Here is an 18,195-nt window from a genome sequence, read left to right as displayed (position 1 = left end):
AAACCTTGTGGAATGGTGCTTGATTCAAGGTAGCATCCTAGAATTGCATCCCATCTCCTAAAAATACCTTTGAGCTCAGTGTAGTGCCCTCCTAATGATATTGAAATTTTGTGATTGTAAGACTCTATTGCACTTTTGAATCTCGTCAAAACGTTTTCAGATAGAAGGTAGCATCCAAAAATTGCATAACATTTTGGGATCGTGTTCACCCAAACATGTCATCAACAAACTGATAGCTAGTTTCTTCATTCTTGTCACTTCTATCTTCTCGGCTCAACTCACCTTAGGTATCTGTTTCATTAGCATTGCCAATCACCCAATGTGTGAAGACTATCAAGGAGGTTTGGTCTGCAACTCATAGAAAAACTCTTGGAGGATCATGATCTAGGTCATCAAACAATCAAAGGGTTTAAGTTTATTGGAGCATGAGGCAAAGCACATCATTATTTTATATAGATAATTACTTTTGTTCTTAGAAGGTAGTTCTTGAGCTTCTGTGTGGAAAATACTATGGCAAAGAATAATCTCTCAAACTAGGTGTGCTAAGTCTTAGGTTCAGCTTGTCCCCATGCAGTTGTGATAGGCAACATGTCAGTTATTGTGAGTACTTGTGGCTAAGAAAATATCAAATTATTGGTCATATTTTGGAGTAGTATGGATGGTCTTTTTTTACACTTCTACCCCTTTCATTTTCCACTCAAATTAACTGAGTATGTAAAGGCAAACATAAGCATCAAATGCCATATGCACCTCCAATTGAAATATGAATGCCATCAATTATGAATTTAAATTTTAAAAAAGCACAAGAATATACATTGATAACTCAAATTTTAATGCGTATTCTAATATGATGCAATTTTAAATTTCATATCACCTTCCTTTCTCATTTTTATTTTGTCTTGCTAGATCTCCTACCAATAACTCTTTCAATCCTTCACCCAGAGGTTTCTTCTCTCTCTCCCACACACCCTCTCCTTCTAGCAACTCTTTTTCCTTCCTATATCTCCTACTAGAAACTTTTTCAATCCATCAACCATAGCCTTCTTATCCCTCCATTCCACACATTCTCTCCTCCTCACAAGCACAAAGAGGAGGCCATCTCCACCCAACTTTTCTATGTGTTTTCCTCTCCCAACCCACCTCTCACCCCCTCTCCATTTTCCACTTTTCCCCATTCTTGCATCCCCTCACCTCCAATACCCTCTTCTATTTCTCCTTTCTCCCATTCAATTGTCATCCCATTCTAATTTTTCCCTTCCTCCCATCCCTCCCACTCCCCTCTCCAATTTCACCTCATCCCATGTCTCATTTTGCCTTCCCCCATCCCTTTCTAAATTTTCACTTTCCTCATCCCATCCCATATATATAATCCTCTCTTCCCCTTTCCACTTGGCCATCCCCTTGTAAAATATCCTCCCTCTTAGCCCCTTTCCCCCATCCACTTTTTACTTTCCTCTCTCCCTCATGAAGAGTAGCAATCTCAATAGTGCAAAAGGAAATATGCAATTTAAATTATGCAAGTGTAAATATGCACTAACACTTAGAGAGTGCTAGAATAGCACTAGGGTTTCCTAGCCCTAACCCTTAACCTAAATGGTCATGGAAAAGTTGTTTATATTTATTCTTAAATGGACTTAAACAAGGTTATGAAGACCTAGTTCAAATCATTGCAATTTAAAAGCAAGAACAAACAATAGAAGAATTGCAAATAGTCTCACCTGGTAAAGAATTGAGAGCACAAAAATCCAAGGGAGAAAAGGTCAGACAAGGGACAAAGCATTTGCCACCTCAAACCAAAGTAGAGAATGAGGTAGATCATCACATAGTGGAGGATATCAACTTTGACAAAAACAAAATAGAAATCAAGTTACCCACATCAACATCAACATTCAAGACACAATTACCAACAACAAGGCAATCCTTCAAATAGAGGAAATTTCCAAGGTAGAGGAAATTTAACATGAAGCATAAAATGCAATAACTATTACAAACATGAAAGAGAATGAAAAAAGTAGTATGACTAGGGTGGTCTCAATAAATAGTAGTCCAAGAAACTTCAAGGGAAGAGGAAATAATCATAAGAGTCGTGGTGATTATGCCAACCAACAAGAACAAGGTTATGGAAACAACAGAGAAAATATGCACATTGTAATTGAGAACTTGCAAAAATGAAACAAAAAGCAACCCATTCCAAAGTCAAAGGGAGAATGCAACTATAATGTCTTTAATGCCCATTCCAAAATCAAAGGGAGAATGCAACTATAATGTCTTTAATGCAGATAAAGAAAGTCAAGACCCATAGTATGTTTGCAATGGTGCATCATCTCATACGATGTGCTACAAAGAATAGTTCACAGAAATGAAACCATTAGAAGGTTCACAGAATGTGATCTATATTGCCGAATCCAAGGAAAGGGCAAAGTACCCATGGATAATGATAGTGGAAATGAAGCATTAATTTAATGATGTACTCTATGTTTCAAGGCTTAGCAAAATTCTATTGCCTAGCGGACAAATCATATAGAAGGACTATAGAGAAAATCTTTGATGGAGATGAATGCATAATCAACAAAGATAAGTCAAAAAGTTGTCCATTTGTTGAAAAGGTGTTAAACAAGGAAGGCTATTTAGAATTATGGCCTTAGTATCAAATTTACATGCAACGCTCATGCAATATCAAATAAGTATCATCCTATGCTAATTTCAAAATAATGGCACAAAAGATAGGGACATGTGAACTTCAAAAGCTTTAGATAGCTCAAAATTGACAAAATGAAAATTGATTGTTCATAACTCAAATTTATTGAAAAAATCATTGAAGCTTGTTACTTTGGGGTTATGCACAGTTTAGAAGCATCAATGGTACATTATACTACACATCTCTAGTATCATGCTAACCCTTTCCCATGACTTGGCTTTACATACTCTGATGCTACGGAGTCCGCTTTTCTCCACATAGATAGGACAGATTCTTTCTTTTCCCTTCATCAATGAGGGGCTGAGATGATTGCAACCAACTTCTCATTTTTATCACTCAAGTCATCCTTCTTGATGACTATAATAGATGCTATAGGGGTAGCAAACAACAATTTGAAGTTTCAACAAGTTTAGAGAAATTCAAATCCCTGATTGAAAACCAAACATGAAAAGAAAGAAAAGCCTAATATATGTCTTCATCCATCATAGAATTTTGCAAGGATCATGGGATAAGAAGATAGTTTACTTGTCCCAATACACAACAACAAATTATTGAGTACAAAGAAATAATAAAATTTTCGTAGACAACACTAGAGCAATGTTGATTGCCAATTCAATATTGGGTAGAAACCATCAATATTGCAAACTACTTATTGAACAGGCTACCAACCATAAAACCAATACAAGGAATGACTCCTTATGAAGCTCTCACAAGGTACAATCCAAGGATTGGCCCCTTAGAATCTTTGGATGCATAGCATATGCACATATACATGATGATCACGTGAGAAAGCTAGCTTTGAAATCCAAGAAATGCATTATGGTTGGATATAGTAACATAACATAGCCTTTAGAGTGTTTGATTCCAACCAATAGAGAAATAAAGAGATATAGTGTTTGATTAAGAGCAAGATAAAAATCATTAACTTCACAAGAGATAATTTTACTGATAAGCCAAAACACTATAAGGAAAGAAGCACCAAAACAAGGAAATGATCCTAGAGAAGTCAAGAGCTTAGGAGATAAACAAGTAGAGGACCCTAGAGAAGTACAAGAGCTCAAGAGATCCTATAGAGAAAGAATACAACCAATGGTTTACATATGTTTAGGTAGGAAATTCCATTCAAGTTTAACATACCAACTATGTTCTCATGACAACTATCATGTAAAAAAAGAGCTAGTATTCTTTGAAGATGCAATCCAAAAGGTAGAATGATGAATAGCCATAATGAAGAAATGGATGCTTTTGTATAGGAAAAACACATGAGAACTATGTGAATTGCCACCATGAAAGAAGTCCATTGCAAACAAATGGGTATACAAGGTCAAATACAATCCATATGGTAGCATATAAAGATGCAAAGACAGACTTGTTCCAAAGGATTTTCATGATGATATCTACAAGACTAAGAAGAAACAAATGCTGTAGTAGCCCAGGTGGATTCCTTTAGTTTTCTTGCCTCACAAGCCACAAATAGCAAATGCACTATGTATCAATTCCCAAATAGAGTCTACACGTATCAATCACAAGGATAGGTTGAGAATAGTAAAGAGAATCAAGTATGGCACCTGAAGAAAAGCCTCTATGGATGAAAATAAGCACCAAGAAGCTAGTATAGTAGAATTGAATTGTACTTTACTAATTTAGAATGCAAAAAATTAGTGTAGACCCTACCATCTACTAGAAAGTTCTTGGGGAAGACAATTCCATTGCACTTTTCTATGTAGATGATCTAGTAGTAATAGGAATCTCAAACATTAATTATTCTGTAGAGTTTGACATGAAGGATCTTGGACTCATGCTTTATCGTTTCGGCATTGAATTTCAGAGAGATGATGATAGCACAATTCATGAGTCAACATAAGGAAGCTCACAACGTACTGAAAAAGTTTTGTAAGCAAGACCACAAGATTTGCAACCACTCACTTTGATGGAACCAAATCTAAAACTTAAAAAAAGATAAAGAAAATGTATACTTATTGGTTCTTTAATATATTTGGCAATCACAAGGACATATATATGTGTTATGCCATTATCTCATTGGTACAATTTATGTCAAATCCAAAGCACTCACATTGGAATGCCACCAAAAGTTTCTTAAGTTATATTAGAAGTACAAGATAGTTTGGAATAGAATATAGAGGAAGCCATATCTAGTTGCATGGTTATTATCATAGTGACTATGTGATTTTTTCCTTGGACATGGAGCAAATTCATGGCTATAAAATAAACAATCAGCTATTATCTTTGTCTTCTACAAAACCATAATATAGAGCCCTTACAATAGGAGCATATGAAGTAATATGGCTTAGAAGATGATTGCCAAAGACATATTACTTTGATGCAACAACACCAACCACAATATATGATGATAATCAATTAGCTCAAGCATTAGCAAAGAACCTAGATTATCATTCTAGGAGAGCATTTTATCAAAGAAAGGGTGCTAGTTGGTGATATCACATTGCAACACCGTGACAACAAATATAGCATTGCATACATCTTTTCCAAAACACTCAAAAAATAGATTTTGAGAAAAACTAACAAGCTCTTAGTTTGTTGACTCAAAAGGAAGGACATGGGAGTGATAGAGTGTAATGTTCAGCCCTTCTTCAAACCCATTAATCATATCTTGAAGAATTCCTACTTCATGATGTTAATCTTTGGGGAAGGTGCTGAGGAGCATCATTTGCAAATGTAAACATGTAGTAATACTTAAAGAGTGCTGGAATAGCACTAGGGTTTCTTCGCCCTATTTCTAAACTAAAATGATCATGGGGAAGTTGTATATATATATTTTTAAAACTCATCTGTAGTTAGTCACGTGTGTGTGTGTGCATGTGTGCGTGTGTGTGTGCATGTGCGTGTGGTATTCATCATTTTTCTACTCAATTTGGGAAAGCAAATTCTCCATCATAGGAGGTTATTTCAGCAAGGCAGAAATTATTACAGCATGTCACTCCCGTTGTCTCACCAACACATGCTTTAGACTTGGAAACTCCTTTCATTGAAAGAGAGTTAAGTGATGCTGTTAAATCATGTGGTAGATGGAAATGTCCTGGCTAGGAGGTCTCATTGTTGAATTCTTCTTAGCATAGGGCTTCTTTCGGGAAGGTTTTCTGACTTTTTGGGATATATCCTTGACAGACGGATTTTGAGTTGTTCTTTACTTAGGCTTGCTATTGGGCACTCTAGACTCTCTAAAAAGATAGAACCAAAGAGTCTTTAGTGATCCTATGTTTTCTCCTTTTGTTTTCTTTCGTCGTGCTTTGCAGCAATCACTCGTTGATTGTCTACAAACTAACTACATAGACTACAATGTATATTTGTCCTACACGGAGATTTTCTCTTGATGTACTTTTTCAGCTTCCCAGTTTTGGGATAGCTACCTTGTAATATAAATCATTCAAAGCTTTCACCCCAAAAAAAAAAAGTGTGCACGCACATGTGTGTGTGTGCGCGTGCACGCGCACGTGTGTGTGTGTGTTTTCCTAGCTGTGCCTTCTCTCCTCCCCCTCTTAATTTCATCACCTCATCCCCTTGCATCCCCTTCTAAATATACCATTTCCCCTAGCCCATTCTAAAATTCGATCCCCTTCCTCATCCTCCCTCTACCTCTCTCTTGCCTTCTATAATTCCCTGTTCTATCTCCCTCTTTCTTTCCCCCTCCCCATCTCCTCTCTCTCCCTCTTGCTCTCCCTCTACCTGCCCTTCTAAAATCCCCCTTATCCTTCTCACCCTCTTTCGCTATCTAGACTTTTTCTTGCTTTCATCCCCTCCCAAGTCTACATTAACAACATAAAGCATGGAGAGGGCTTTTAGGTCACATTCCCCTTCTATCTCACTTCCTCTTTGTTTGTATTTAGGTTGTCCATATTAGGTGAGTATGTGTTTGACTAGTGGATCAAGATTGTTTTGGGGCCATAAAGGCAATACAACTCCAATGGTGATAGCAAAGGAGAAGGACAACTTTAACAGGTGAATTAGTATTGTCTTGGAGTCATAAGGGGTGATATGACAACTCCATTGGTGATAGCAAGGAGAAGGCTAGACTGGACCTCCAATACTTATTTGCTTGAATGAGAGAGTGATTTTATAGAGAGATGGAGATTGATACCTCCCATGTCACATTGTAGGTATCCAGTGGATCCTTATAGGGTAAGGGTGATGTGAGAGGCAAGGTCATGATGAAGGTGTGGTTACAAGCATCATTTTTGAAATTTCAGTGTGCAATTAAAAACCTCCATTAGGTTTATGTCACTTCTTTTTTAAATGAGTAGATCAATTTTGCACTTTCTTGTGTAATTTGTCTCCTTCCCTTATGTCTTCAAGTGGTGCTATGTCTTTAATTCACTCCGTGCTTTAAGAAGTAAGTAAATGAGCAAGATTGATGATTTGAATACTCTATTTACATGTGTTAAAATCCTCTCCCTTTATTTTGAACTCCTCTTTGTTCACCTTCTAAAGAGGATTTTAAAATCATTGAAATCCTCTTTGCCCACCTTCTAAAGCTAGGAGAGACAATCAACAAAACTAGGTATCAACTTAGTTAAAATGCCAGGTGCAGGGCAGTGAATGCATGTCCTAAGAAAGTACAAGAATGGTTAGCTATCTCTGATCACTACACTCAAATGGAAAATTTTCAACAACTTTGTAGAGATGTTTTAGTGCAGCAAGAAGCAAATTTTGAGCCTGAGATATGTCCTGATTGGGTGTTCTAGACTATAAGAAGAGATATATCCTCCTCTTTGTCAAAGCACTAGCTCTGAAGTTTGATTCATGGACCACTAAATTCTTATGCTAACTTTTGATATTTGCTTTAGAGAATGAGAGGATGGGAGATGAACAACTTAGCAATGCGCCTAGAGAGGATCAAGAGCATAATTAATGATGATGAGGATGGGGAGGAAGGTGAGGACAAGGATGAAGGTGATGATGAATCAACAAAATTGGGATAATGAGGATGACAAGGGCAACAACCTCTTCAAGCTAGGTAAATGTATGTTATATATAAATTATCACCATAGGGCATTTAATATATATTCTTTCCAATAGATTGCATCATCTTGACAACTTTGCAAAGGGGGTCCAAATGGGTCATTGCAAAAGTCCCTGTATAATGTACAAATAATGTAAATGTGCCCCAATCTAACCAAAATTTCTAAAAGCCACCATTAGTATAAGCATGAACACGCTCTTTGGAGTTATACCAATGCTCTCTAGTATGAGCATCAATATCTCCCTTGGGATCATAGTAATGCTTATTTGAATGTTGTTCTAACAATAATAGTATCTTACTAAAGTTTCATTAAACTAATAAAAACACCCACTTTTCAAAAATTGCCTTAGTATAAAAGTGGCAAAATGGCCTCCTTTTTCTTGTAGTGTTCTTTACTCAAGAAGAAATACACAAGTTATTTTTTATGTTGTTAATGATAGAGGCTTAAGTGTACATTTAATGGGGAACACTATCTAATCATTAAGAAACCCACGAATTGCTATGGTAATTTTCACATCAAGGAACAATTTTATAGTAGAAAGTCCATTAATCCAAAATTCTCACACAAAAGCATGTAGAAGGATCTGGTTCAACTAGTCCCCTCTCAAAAATGTCTAACCTTCTTTTGCTATGAGTATTAGTCATTAGATCATCAAGTAGTACTAGGCTTAGTGCTTTTAAACATGCTTTCAAACATGAATAAAATGAGGACGAGTGGAGATGATATTCAACTTTTGTTTTGCTCAATCTAGACATATGTTATAGAGTAACTTAAAGTTCAAATCACCCCTAAGAAAGTGATACCTTTGTGCGTCCTTTGGGTGAATAAGGTCAAGTTTTGTGATCTCAAAATGTATTTGGAGCAATACATTTATGTTGTATATAGATAAGGGAAATGGGCATTCCTTATTTGTAAACATGCATGCTCCTTTTATTGTGTCTTTTTGTAAATCAAGTGGCTATTGGCTATTGCCAACTAAGGGATCTATACATCTACAACATGAGCATCGTAAGGTATGGTGTAGATGCTACTTTGTATGAAAGATGATGTTAAAAACAGCAAATCCTAATATATAAAACTCACAAAAGACCTTGTAATCACTTAAAGCATTTTTTATGTAGATGCGCCTTTTAAGACCCGCACAAGAAATAATCACACATCCCTAGTCTAGCTTATAGCCACATGAAATAGACTACGATTCGTTACTCAATTGTGCTTATCTTAGGGATAACAAATGCTTTAAAAAATAGAAAAGGTGAAAGCTTTAGAATATTGTATAATCATGTACGTTCCAAGGGTTGTAAAAGCTTCATAAAATCTTCTACAATATGCATTGGCACTATGATTGGTGCCTTTTCTCTTTGATCTCAATTGGTGGGGACAAACTGAGTGCCATCAACTTTATGCACTTGTGTCATGTTGTGCAAGCGAAGTGAAGACATTGAGTGATGGTTTTGTCTTGAAAGAGAGGTGAGGTTGAGGTGGTTGCTCTACTAACTGATAATTTTTTGCACTTCTTGGAAGTATGAATAAAATACAATAGTAGGAAATAAAAATACAACACTAGATAAGAGAGAGGGTTTTTGAAAGGAAGAGATATTCATTGAAGACAAGAGATGAACTCGACCATTAGAATCAAGAAGAAAATAACTTGTATTTAACATATAGATTAACTAATCCTTTAGTATGTTTAACAAGGAAAAGGTTGTCAAGCTAACTCACGTTCATATCAAAATAAAAGATTACACCAAGGGGCAAAGCTCAAATTTTACATTCACACAAAAGTGACCAGGATGTTCTTTGAAAGGAAGTGATCAGGTGACCTCATTCTAGAACAACTTCCCACCTCCCAGGTTTTGCCTTAAACTTTACAAGTCTTAAGGCCAAAATATTACTAAACATGAAAAGAATAATGGTTTTTGAGATTGCAAAAAGAAGATTATCTTTTGGACTTGAAAATTTGCAGTTTCATTGAACATAATTTGCCAGTTTTTTTCGTGAGCATTGATATAATTTAGGTTAGCAAATGAAAGTGGCATGATGGATGGCTAGATTGACTAGTGAGACACTCTTTTGAATGAGAAACTCTTTTGAAAATACACCGAGGAGATAATCAAATGATGACAATTTGACTTGTTAAATTGAGATATTAAAGGCTTACGTACGTGGTTGAAGGGTAAGATAAAGCAGAAAAAAAGAAAAGAAAAGATTGAAACAACCTTGAAAGATTTGGGAGTGATAAAAATTTCTACTATTATTGAGGAGTCTGATTGTTGCAGGTTCCTCGTGTACGCAAAAACTTTAAAAGGCCAACTACACCACTCTGCCTACACGTATCATTCTCTCGAAATGCGCTTCCCATGATTGGCGACTACCCCGCCATCTTTAGCGGCGCCACGCCAGCCACACGTAGCACCATCAAATTTACCGCCGCTAAAATAAACGGGCCCGGTCAACCAAGGACGGGCCCCGAATCTTTTGATTGCAATTTGCGGGCGGCATTTTTTTTTTAACGATATTTTTTAATATTTCCGTTTGGTAGCACGTAGAAGGTGATGTCAGCGGAGCGCGTTTCCTGGCAGGCAGCCCGCGTGGCAATGAGAATACAAAAATTTCGCGGAATTTAATAAAAATTTCTAAAAAAAGGCGGGCCGCTACGTGGTATTGTCCGACGGCACCAGACACGTCTTCAAAAAAATAATAATAATTTTAAATTTGCCACTTGGGCAATGCATGGGCAGTCTGGATAGAAAAGCAGACTTGCTTTTGTGCTGGCAAGAGCCAACGTGCCAGCGCCTGACGTGTCCACGCTGGCGCCCACTGTTTCGCGATGACCCATGCCCAATGATGAGCCCCTCTGGCTCAGCTCGCTATCAGTGATCGCCGCTATGATGAAAAAGTTTGCTAAAATAGCAGGAGGGGGCCCTACCGACGTTTTCTCCCGCGCTGTTTTTAGAGGATTGCCATTTAAATTGGTAGGCGGAGGAGGCAAGGCTGCCACAAGGGGGGGGGGGCCCCGCAATTTCACATGCATGCATGTGCGACGAGGCTCGTTAAAGCCCATCCAGACAGGGCATGTGGACGGACATTTTGGCGAAAGGGCCACTCGTGGTTGTCCGTAGGGGGACGGCCCGGACGGCTACCGAGTACAGAGGCGCGATCGGTCCCATATTTGGCGGGGGGCGCTCGTGTCCTGGAGGCGGCCGGCGATGTGTCCGGCCGGAGACGCGATTTTTGGCCCAGCTTTTATTAACGTCCCGAACGATACAGCTGAGATTACGGCAGACAAAATCACCGCGCTTCCGACGCACGCAGAAATCACACCGTAGGACCACTGCGGTTAAGTCAGATAGTCTACCCATTTATGATGGATTAGCAGATCGTTCCACTGCCTGAAACCGCCCGAAACCGCCCTTGTGTCCGGATTACGGTTTGCACCTTTTTTTAAATATAAACCGCTTCCAAAAAGCCAGACACGTACCTTCAGTTTTTAAATACACCATTTTTAAAATACGTTTATACCACGCACATTCGTCCCCACGCCTCGCAACAGTCTTCCGCAGGACAGGAGCACAAAAGTACGTTTTATTATTATTATTATTATTCCTGTTGCATGAAACCCCGGATATTCCTTCCCGCGTTAACCGTAGTTACAGGCCTGTACGTTGGCGGTAATTTGACACGGTCCAGGCCCCATGTGACCGGTCAATTCCGCGGCGGATGAATCCGAGGTTATATACGCCATTACATTTCATGATTGCTGGAAGGGCGGGCAGAGAAAGTCCGTTAAAAGCACGTGACGTGCGCGCCCCGTCACCACCCGTCCAGCGCCACGTCACCACCGCCTTGCGACGCTTTGCTCGCGCTTGCGTCCACGCAAGCGGACGCGCGAAAGCTGACTCGGACGGTTTTGCGTCCGACGTGGTACGTTCGTTCAGCGATCCGTAAAATGCGGGGCCGTAATGGCAGCACGAAGCGTCGACGAACAGCTCCGAAAATGGCAACTAGTGCCACGTCAGACGTAGCCAAAATAGGAACATTTTTGGTTAAGAGAAATGTGGGGGACTAGTATACTGTGCATAATAAAACCGGTGGTCAAGATACATTTGGGAATGTAGACGAACAAGGGCAACCAACCTTATTAGAGCAAGGCCCCATGGACCCGCGAACAGCGCCAAACAAACGTCCAATTTTTCGACTGTAGGGAAGGCGGTTGGTGACCTTGGATTCGTAGGCCAAGCCCCATGGGAGCCGGATTTAGCTCCACCGCCCCTCAGATCACGCTGTTGGCAACCGGCTCCAAGAGGTGAAAACCGTCTCCACAAGTGTCTTCATGCAACGCGAAATGGAGGGAACTCTGTAGTGACCGACTACAACCAGCAACCTTGCATGGTTGGCGTTCCAAAAATGGAACGCAAATCACGGAGGTGGAGTTTCCGTCTACCAGGGGGTGCCCTTGAGCACCCCCCATTGAGCTAGAATATCCGGCCAGCGAGTTTCGCAATCCTCGGGGCGGGCTCACAGGTCGCTGCATGGGGCCTCGTCACCAGCGAAAAAATCTACTGTACAGTGGAGTTCGCGGGTCCATGACCAAACTTGGGTGGCGATGGGGACTTTGTAGCTGCTACATGGAAATTTTAGACTGTATAATTGTTGATATTTATTAGGCTTAAAAATGGAGGGCATTTTAAGGGCACCTTTATGACCACACACACTGCATGTTGAGGATGAGCTTTCTTGCTCTTACACCATTAATTAGGAGTGGTGCATTGGAGCATGGATGCTTGCAATTTGGAGCTTGTTTGGAGGTGAGTTGGAAGTGCTATCTTTTTGTTCACATGGATTAAAGAAATTTGCATCAAATGAGCTTATTCATTACACTTACCTTCGTTGGAAGTTGCTTGCACCTTCTTACTCTAGCCTTTCTGATTGGCTGGAATGAAAACTACGCATGGCTTACGATGGCTCAGCAGGCTACTACCCTCCACTGCACTAAGTCAACCATCCAAAAATGGCCAAATCAAGCACTCCACCTTTTGAGTTGCATACCTAACCATGTACACAAGATCACATTATAGCTAGCCAAACTCCATGAGAGATTGTGCATCTCCCCTTAGAGACATTATTGATTAGTATTGTGTGGAAGCCAAATCTCATCTATATGACATGGGATATATATGACCCTTTTTTAAAGTTGTCCAACCACCGTATTGCCATTGCCATCCCATTTGAGTATGCTGGGCCCCTTTGTGAAATTTGCTAAAAAACAATGAGTTGCTAGTCATAAGTACCTTACCTATTAGCACCTTGAGAGAATAATAATTGTGCATGAAGTCCTTGCTAGTGCAACGCTAGGTGAAAGGGTTGCTTCGTCTCAATCTTGGCACTTACTAGTTGGTCAAAGGCACTACACAACCCATTTTTGCTTGGTCTCAATGTTGGCACTTATTAGTTGGTGCACGGAGGTCAAAGGTACTGCACAACCCATTGTGTGGGGATCTCTAAATTATGAGTATTTGAAAGTGAGGCATCCTTTTAGAAGAAGATAATCCAAAATATACCCTTGAAGGTGATCCTTTCACGTGTGCTCAAGCTTATAGGTAGTGCTTCAGTTAAGGGAAGGTGACCAAATTGTGCTTATGAAGGTTCATGTGTGATGGGTAGCCTAGTTGGGAGATGCATGCCTCAGTGAAAATCATATGAGAGGTGTAAGAATGCAATCAATGGAATTTTGAAACAAATTTAGAGTTGTAGGTTCTTTTGAGCTGTTACTACTTAAGAAAGATTACATAATTTAGCAATATCAAAGGTTTTCCTACTAGCTTTCATCAAATGTAACAACTGCATCCAAATGCTAGATATAGTCCATAAGACCAAGTAGCCCTTAACATTTTTCTAGAAACCTTGTGTTCTAGCAAATTTCATGGATAAAGCATGCATTTGGAACTTTTTGGTAGAGGCTATTTTGCCATTCCTCATTGCTCTTGCTAACTTTTGGTAGATGTTATTTCGCCATTACCTCATTGTCATCGTTATTTTGGGCTATTTTACACGACCTCATTATCGTTGCTAGTTTTAAAGGATCATATGCGCTTTGCTGGGAGGTAACAACCAACCATGTGATTGGCTATGTAGGATAAGAGAACCATTAGGCTTGTATTAAAGTTGGCTGCACTTTGTTGCTCCTAGAGTTGATTGTACACGACCTTTTTTATACTACTTTTTTGTGTATGGATCTTTAGCGAGTAGTTTTGAATAAGATGGACCTACGCTCGTTCTCATAGTGGATGGAGGTGGCGACCTTGTTGTGATGACATAAGAGCAAGTTCTCATGCAAGTAAAAACTAGGATTGGCATTGGGCTCTTGGTCAGCTTGAAGTTTGTAGCGACTTAGCATGAAACTATCTTCCACCCAAAAGGCAAAGATTCTGAGAGATAAAACAAAGCTAGTCAATGCCAAGCACACGTGTTGCTCAAGAAGCAAAACAAGTCTACCTTGATGCTGAAGCTTGGAGACAAATGGTGGAATCCTTGATGGAGAGAGGAAAATAAGAGTCACTGGCTGGAGAAAGATGACCAATCCTAGCATTCAATAACTTGTGCATAGTGAGGGGGGATGCGTTGTGGTGTGCGGAGCGATGACGTGGGGGAGGACTTTGGGCTTGTTTCTGCACACGTCGATGGGGTGTCCATTTGAACACTTGGTGGTGGTCATAATACAATCGATTTTCAAATGAAAAGTCGCCGTACGAGACTTTGTAGGTTGTAGGAAGGTGTACGATGAGCTGTGGATAGAGAGGGAGGGATGCAAGCTGATTAGAGGGGCGAGATCTGGCAACGGGGGTGGCCAAACGAGCAGAGCGAGAATTGGCGGATGGAAAGGGGCACCAAGGTGTGTGCAAGGCCACTACAATCTGGTGCGTGAACGGGAATGGAGGTTTGCACCGGACCTAGAGTGAGGCGGGGCGGAGATTAGACGCGAAGAGGGGATGGATGACTCATGTGAGAGAGGCAGGCCGAGCGTTGACGAAGGCATTAAAGGGAAGAAGGCATTAAAGAGGAGGACGGGGGGAGGGGGGGCATAATCAGGGATTAATGAAGCAATAAGGAAGGAATAAAGTAAAGTTAAGGAGGTAATTAATGGGAACGATAATAATTAATCAAGGGAGGATTAAGCAAAAGACGTGTCAACAAAATCAACAACAACAAAAAGAGGACAATCGCCAAGAAGAAGAAGAAAAAGAAGAAGACGACGACGACGAGCTCGTCGCCATAGCCCAAAATCCATCGCCATAGCCCACCTTCCCTTCTTCATCGCCTCTCGTCAGCTTTCCCATCGCCATAGCCGCCCTGAGCTTCATCGCTTCCTTTTTTCCCCTTCCTGTCCACCATTTCTCCTCCCCTTGCACAATTTTCTTAGAGCCCCGAATTGTCTTCGCTTCCCTCCCTCCTTTCTTCCTCCGCAATCGTGGCTCCTTCACCCGGTAAACGTCCCTCCAAAATGGGCAAATACATGCGTAAATCCAAGGCCTCCGGCGGCATCACCGTCATGGAGCTCTCGCAGGTCCCCCTCGGCGTCAGAACCCGCGCCCGAGCGCTCGCTCTCGAGAAGGATAGCAAGAATGTTTGCCACAGCGAGGGCGGCAGCTTCGAGCCCGCAGTTTCCGAGCCCACGCAAGTTTCGTATCTGGAATTGCGGAGTAGGCGGCTGGAGAAGATTGTGTCCCCAGCTGGCCACTCCAGAGGTGCTCGCAAGGGCAGGTCGGAGTGCAGGCTTTCGGACGTGACCAATTCCGACATGCTTGACGATTGCTGCTCCAGATTAGCGCTCTCTGAAGAGGTGAGGCATGTTTTGACAACTCTGGAAGCCACTGCGGCAAGCGGTAGTGGCCGCCAAAACTTGGATGAGAACAGGGGGTTCGTCTTGCACATGGAAGAAGACTTGAGAGGCTCTCTGAATGCGGGCATATACCGTGGACAATCCAGGAGCAGCAGGGGGAGAGCTCCTGCGGGAGTAGCTCATTCGAGGAATAATTCGAGAAGCAATTCCGTTTCTCGCGAGCTTTCTCGTGGAATTCTGACGAGAAACCAAAGAAAACAGGAAACGGGAGTGTCGTCTCGGATAGAAGATATGGATGTAGACAAGGAGGTGTTCTGCAGCAGAAGAGATGCAAACTATTTGGGAGGCCAAAATTTCGATGTGAGTTGATTCTTTCTCTGTTTGCTGAGATTGTGCTCAAAGCTGCGGATCAACGACCGTGTATGGTGTCTCCCTGTTGCCTGAGAGCTTTGTATTGACCTTCCTTTCGTGAATTCTAGGTTGAAGTTTCGTTTGGAGAGAACCGAATTGACGAAGGCCTCTCTGTAAGAGACAGGTAAAATTCGTAAGCTGAACAAATTTAGAGAGATGCAGGTGGAGATTTCTCAATTTCTGTGTCTAGGTTCAATTTCGAAGTGGAGATTTGGATTTCTCACGTGCTGAGTCGTTTTTGGCAGCAGCCAAGCGTCGCAGGGCAGACTGGTACGCGAGAGCACGCCCAGCAGTCAAGTGAGGGAGGTAGAGGCCCCCGGATCTGCAACAAGATTACGGTCGGGGCGTGGTCATTGCACAGCTTCTCCACCTCCAGGGCTTTCGGACGCGCGATCCTTGATGGAAATGGAAATCGAGGAATTTTTCACTCAAGCCGAAGGGCAAGAACAGAGGCGTTTCAAGCAGCGGTGAGCTCTTGTTTGGATCTACAAAACGCTTCGGTTTTCTTGCCATCTTCATGTTTCCTTCTAAATTTCTGAATACTGTGTGCAGGTACAACTTTGATCCTGTGAACGACGTGCCTCTCCCCGGGCGATACGAATGGATTAGTTTGCAGCCTAACTTGTGAGGCCGGCTGTCTTCCTACCGTATTACAGACCCGAGCTCATCGCTCTTTGAAGCAGAATCGAAGATAACGTGCAAGAAATGCACTCCATTTATTCTACGTTGTATACCAAGTAAATGAGACCTGTGCTAAACATTGACTGTACAGGTTTTGTACATAAAATTTACAAGTGGTTTGCACCAAATGTACATCATTATTCTCAAGGCTCGACTTGCACGTATCTTTGTATCGTTTACGACGATGGAAACAAGTTAAGTCTACGTACTCTGCTTTAAGGTCTCTGGTAGTCTAGTCTACCGAAGATTGCTTGAGCGGAAGGTCTGCTAAAAGGGTTCTGCCGGCAGGTTGAATGGGCGATGTTCATCGTGTGCTTTAGATTCAAACCCAGAGGTTCTCAATAGATGGAATTTCCCTTGATCTGCTGTCATAGTTGAGAGGGTAAACTCCAAACGCGGATTGAAGTTGAAAGCTAACGCTGTAAAGTGATTACAATATCACCCTTAGTTGTAACCTTATATTACGTTGCAAACCTATATTAAACCGAAGCAGACAGAATTGCTAGCCTACGCTTCCATGCTACATGGTCAACACGAGCCATAATTTGCTTTGGACTCGACAAAACGTTTTGACGTTTTGAATAATCAACTTCGGAGCGTTTATATGCGAGTGATGTATTAAGCAGAGATAAGCATCTTTGCCCAAGAGACTCCGGGTCTTTAGAAACCCAGTACAACTGCTTACGTTTGGGCACTGACGACGACACTTTTCCCTTTTATTTTCTGTGTAGGTTTTTGGTCTTTAGAACAGCCAAAAATCTAAATTTTTATGATTGGACTTATTCTAGTCTTATAATGTGTAGTAGACAGGGTTAATATTCATACTGCTGCATTGAGTTAGAAAGTTACCTTAATTATTTCTGGATCTGCTCATGGATTTGCATGAAGTACAGCAGTCTTCCTTGAAGGTGGTAATTGTCGTTTGGCACGCATACTGTTACGCAGGTATTGTTACGAAGTTACATGAATCAGTAACTCTGGATTTGCTCATGGAGTGGCATTAAGTACACCGACTTTCCTAGAAAGTCAGGTAATGTAGAGGCTTGGAGTCTGACAAGTGGTGTTAGTTAGGTAATTGTTTGTTACGGATTACTACTCTTACAGTTTTGCCTCGTATACATGCATCTGTTAGAGACAGGCTTTCATAGTGAGCTACGGTACAAAGATGCATCAGACCTAGACTTACAGCTTGAGACTTTGTAAATGCAAAAATATTATTATGTAAAAAGAGCCTCTTTTGCTCCCCAGACCCAGCTAAATCTTCTTTCCTAATATTCGTGGAGTTCCCAACTGCTGATGAGCTAGGGTAGAATGAGGTCATTAGACCTAGTCCAATGATCAGATAGAGGTTTTTTGGTTAATTTGAGTAGGACGAAAGCTTGCGAAGCCATTCAAGTCTGTCCAGCTTTTGTAGGCTATTGAAGATGTGATGCATGTTTCTACCAAAGCATGGGAGAGAAAATGGCTGTGGATAAAATGCCATATCTAACCATCAGAATTATTTTGCAAATTCAGAAACCACAGTTGTGCACTTCAAAGACCCCAGTAGCACTTTTTGTATCTTT

The 18,195-nt window shown here is 40.9% G+C and overlaps 1 protein-coding gene across 2 annotated transcripts; it reads left to right on the top strand.

Moving 5' to 3' along the window:
* Window positions 1–14,936: 14,936 nt before the first annotated feature.
* On the top strand, window positions 14,937–16,817 carry LOC147886357 (uncharacterized). Of its 2 annotated transcripts, none has more exons than XM_087395471.1 (4): window positions 14,937–15,898; window positions 16,018–16,073; window positions 16,198–16,416; window positions 16,502–16,817. In XM_087395471.1, exons 1-4 carry the CDS (start codon window positions 15,200–15,202, stop codon window positions 16,575–16,577), a joined length of 1,050 nt encoding a protein of 349 aa, XP_087251597.1. In that variant the 5' UTR covers window positions 14,937–15,199; the 3' UTR covers window positions 16,578–16,817. The 2 variants fall into 2 exon arrangements, with proteins under 2 accessions (XP_087251597.1, XP_087251596.1); XM_087395470.1 differs by having other exon boundaries at window positions 16,195–16,416.
* Window positions 16,818–18,195: the final 1,378 nt, after the last annotated feature.

Source organism: Dipteris shenzhenensis, chromosome 24, assembly GCF_047967505.1.
Source record: "Dipteris shenzhenensis isolate YYH24624 ecotype China chromosome 24, Dip_SZ_1.0, whole genome shotgun sequence".
Lineage (NCBI taxonomy): Eukaryota > Viridiplantae > Streptophyta > Polypodiopsida > Gleicheniales > Dipteridaceae > Dipteris > Dipteris shenzhenensis.
Note: the sequence above shows the minus strand (reverse complement) of the source record. Positions and strands in the feature narration are given on the sequence as shown.

Bases quoted from the DNA above. Each gene is read 5' to 3' on its own strand.
- LOC147886357 (XM_087395470.1), top strand. From the start codon at position 15,200: ATGGGCAAATACATGCGTAAATCCAAGGCCTCCGGCGGCATCACCGTC. The intron at 15,899-16,017 runs GTGAGTTGATTC...CGTGAATTCTAG, and splicing joins TGGGAGGCCAAAATTTCGAT to GTTGAAGTTTCGTTTGGAGA. The intron at 16,417-16,501 runs GTGAGCTCTTGT...TACTGTGTGCAG, and splicing joins CAGAGGCGTTTCAAGCAGCG to GTACAACTTTGATCCTGTGA.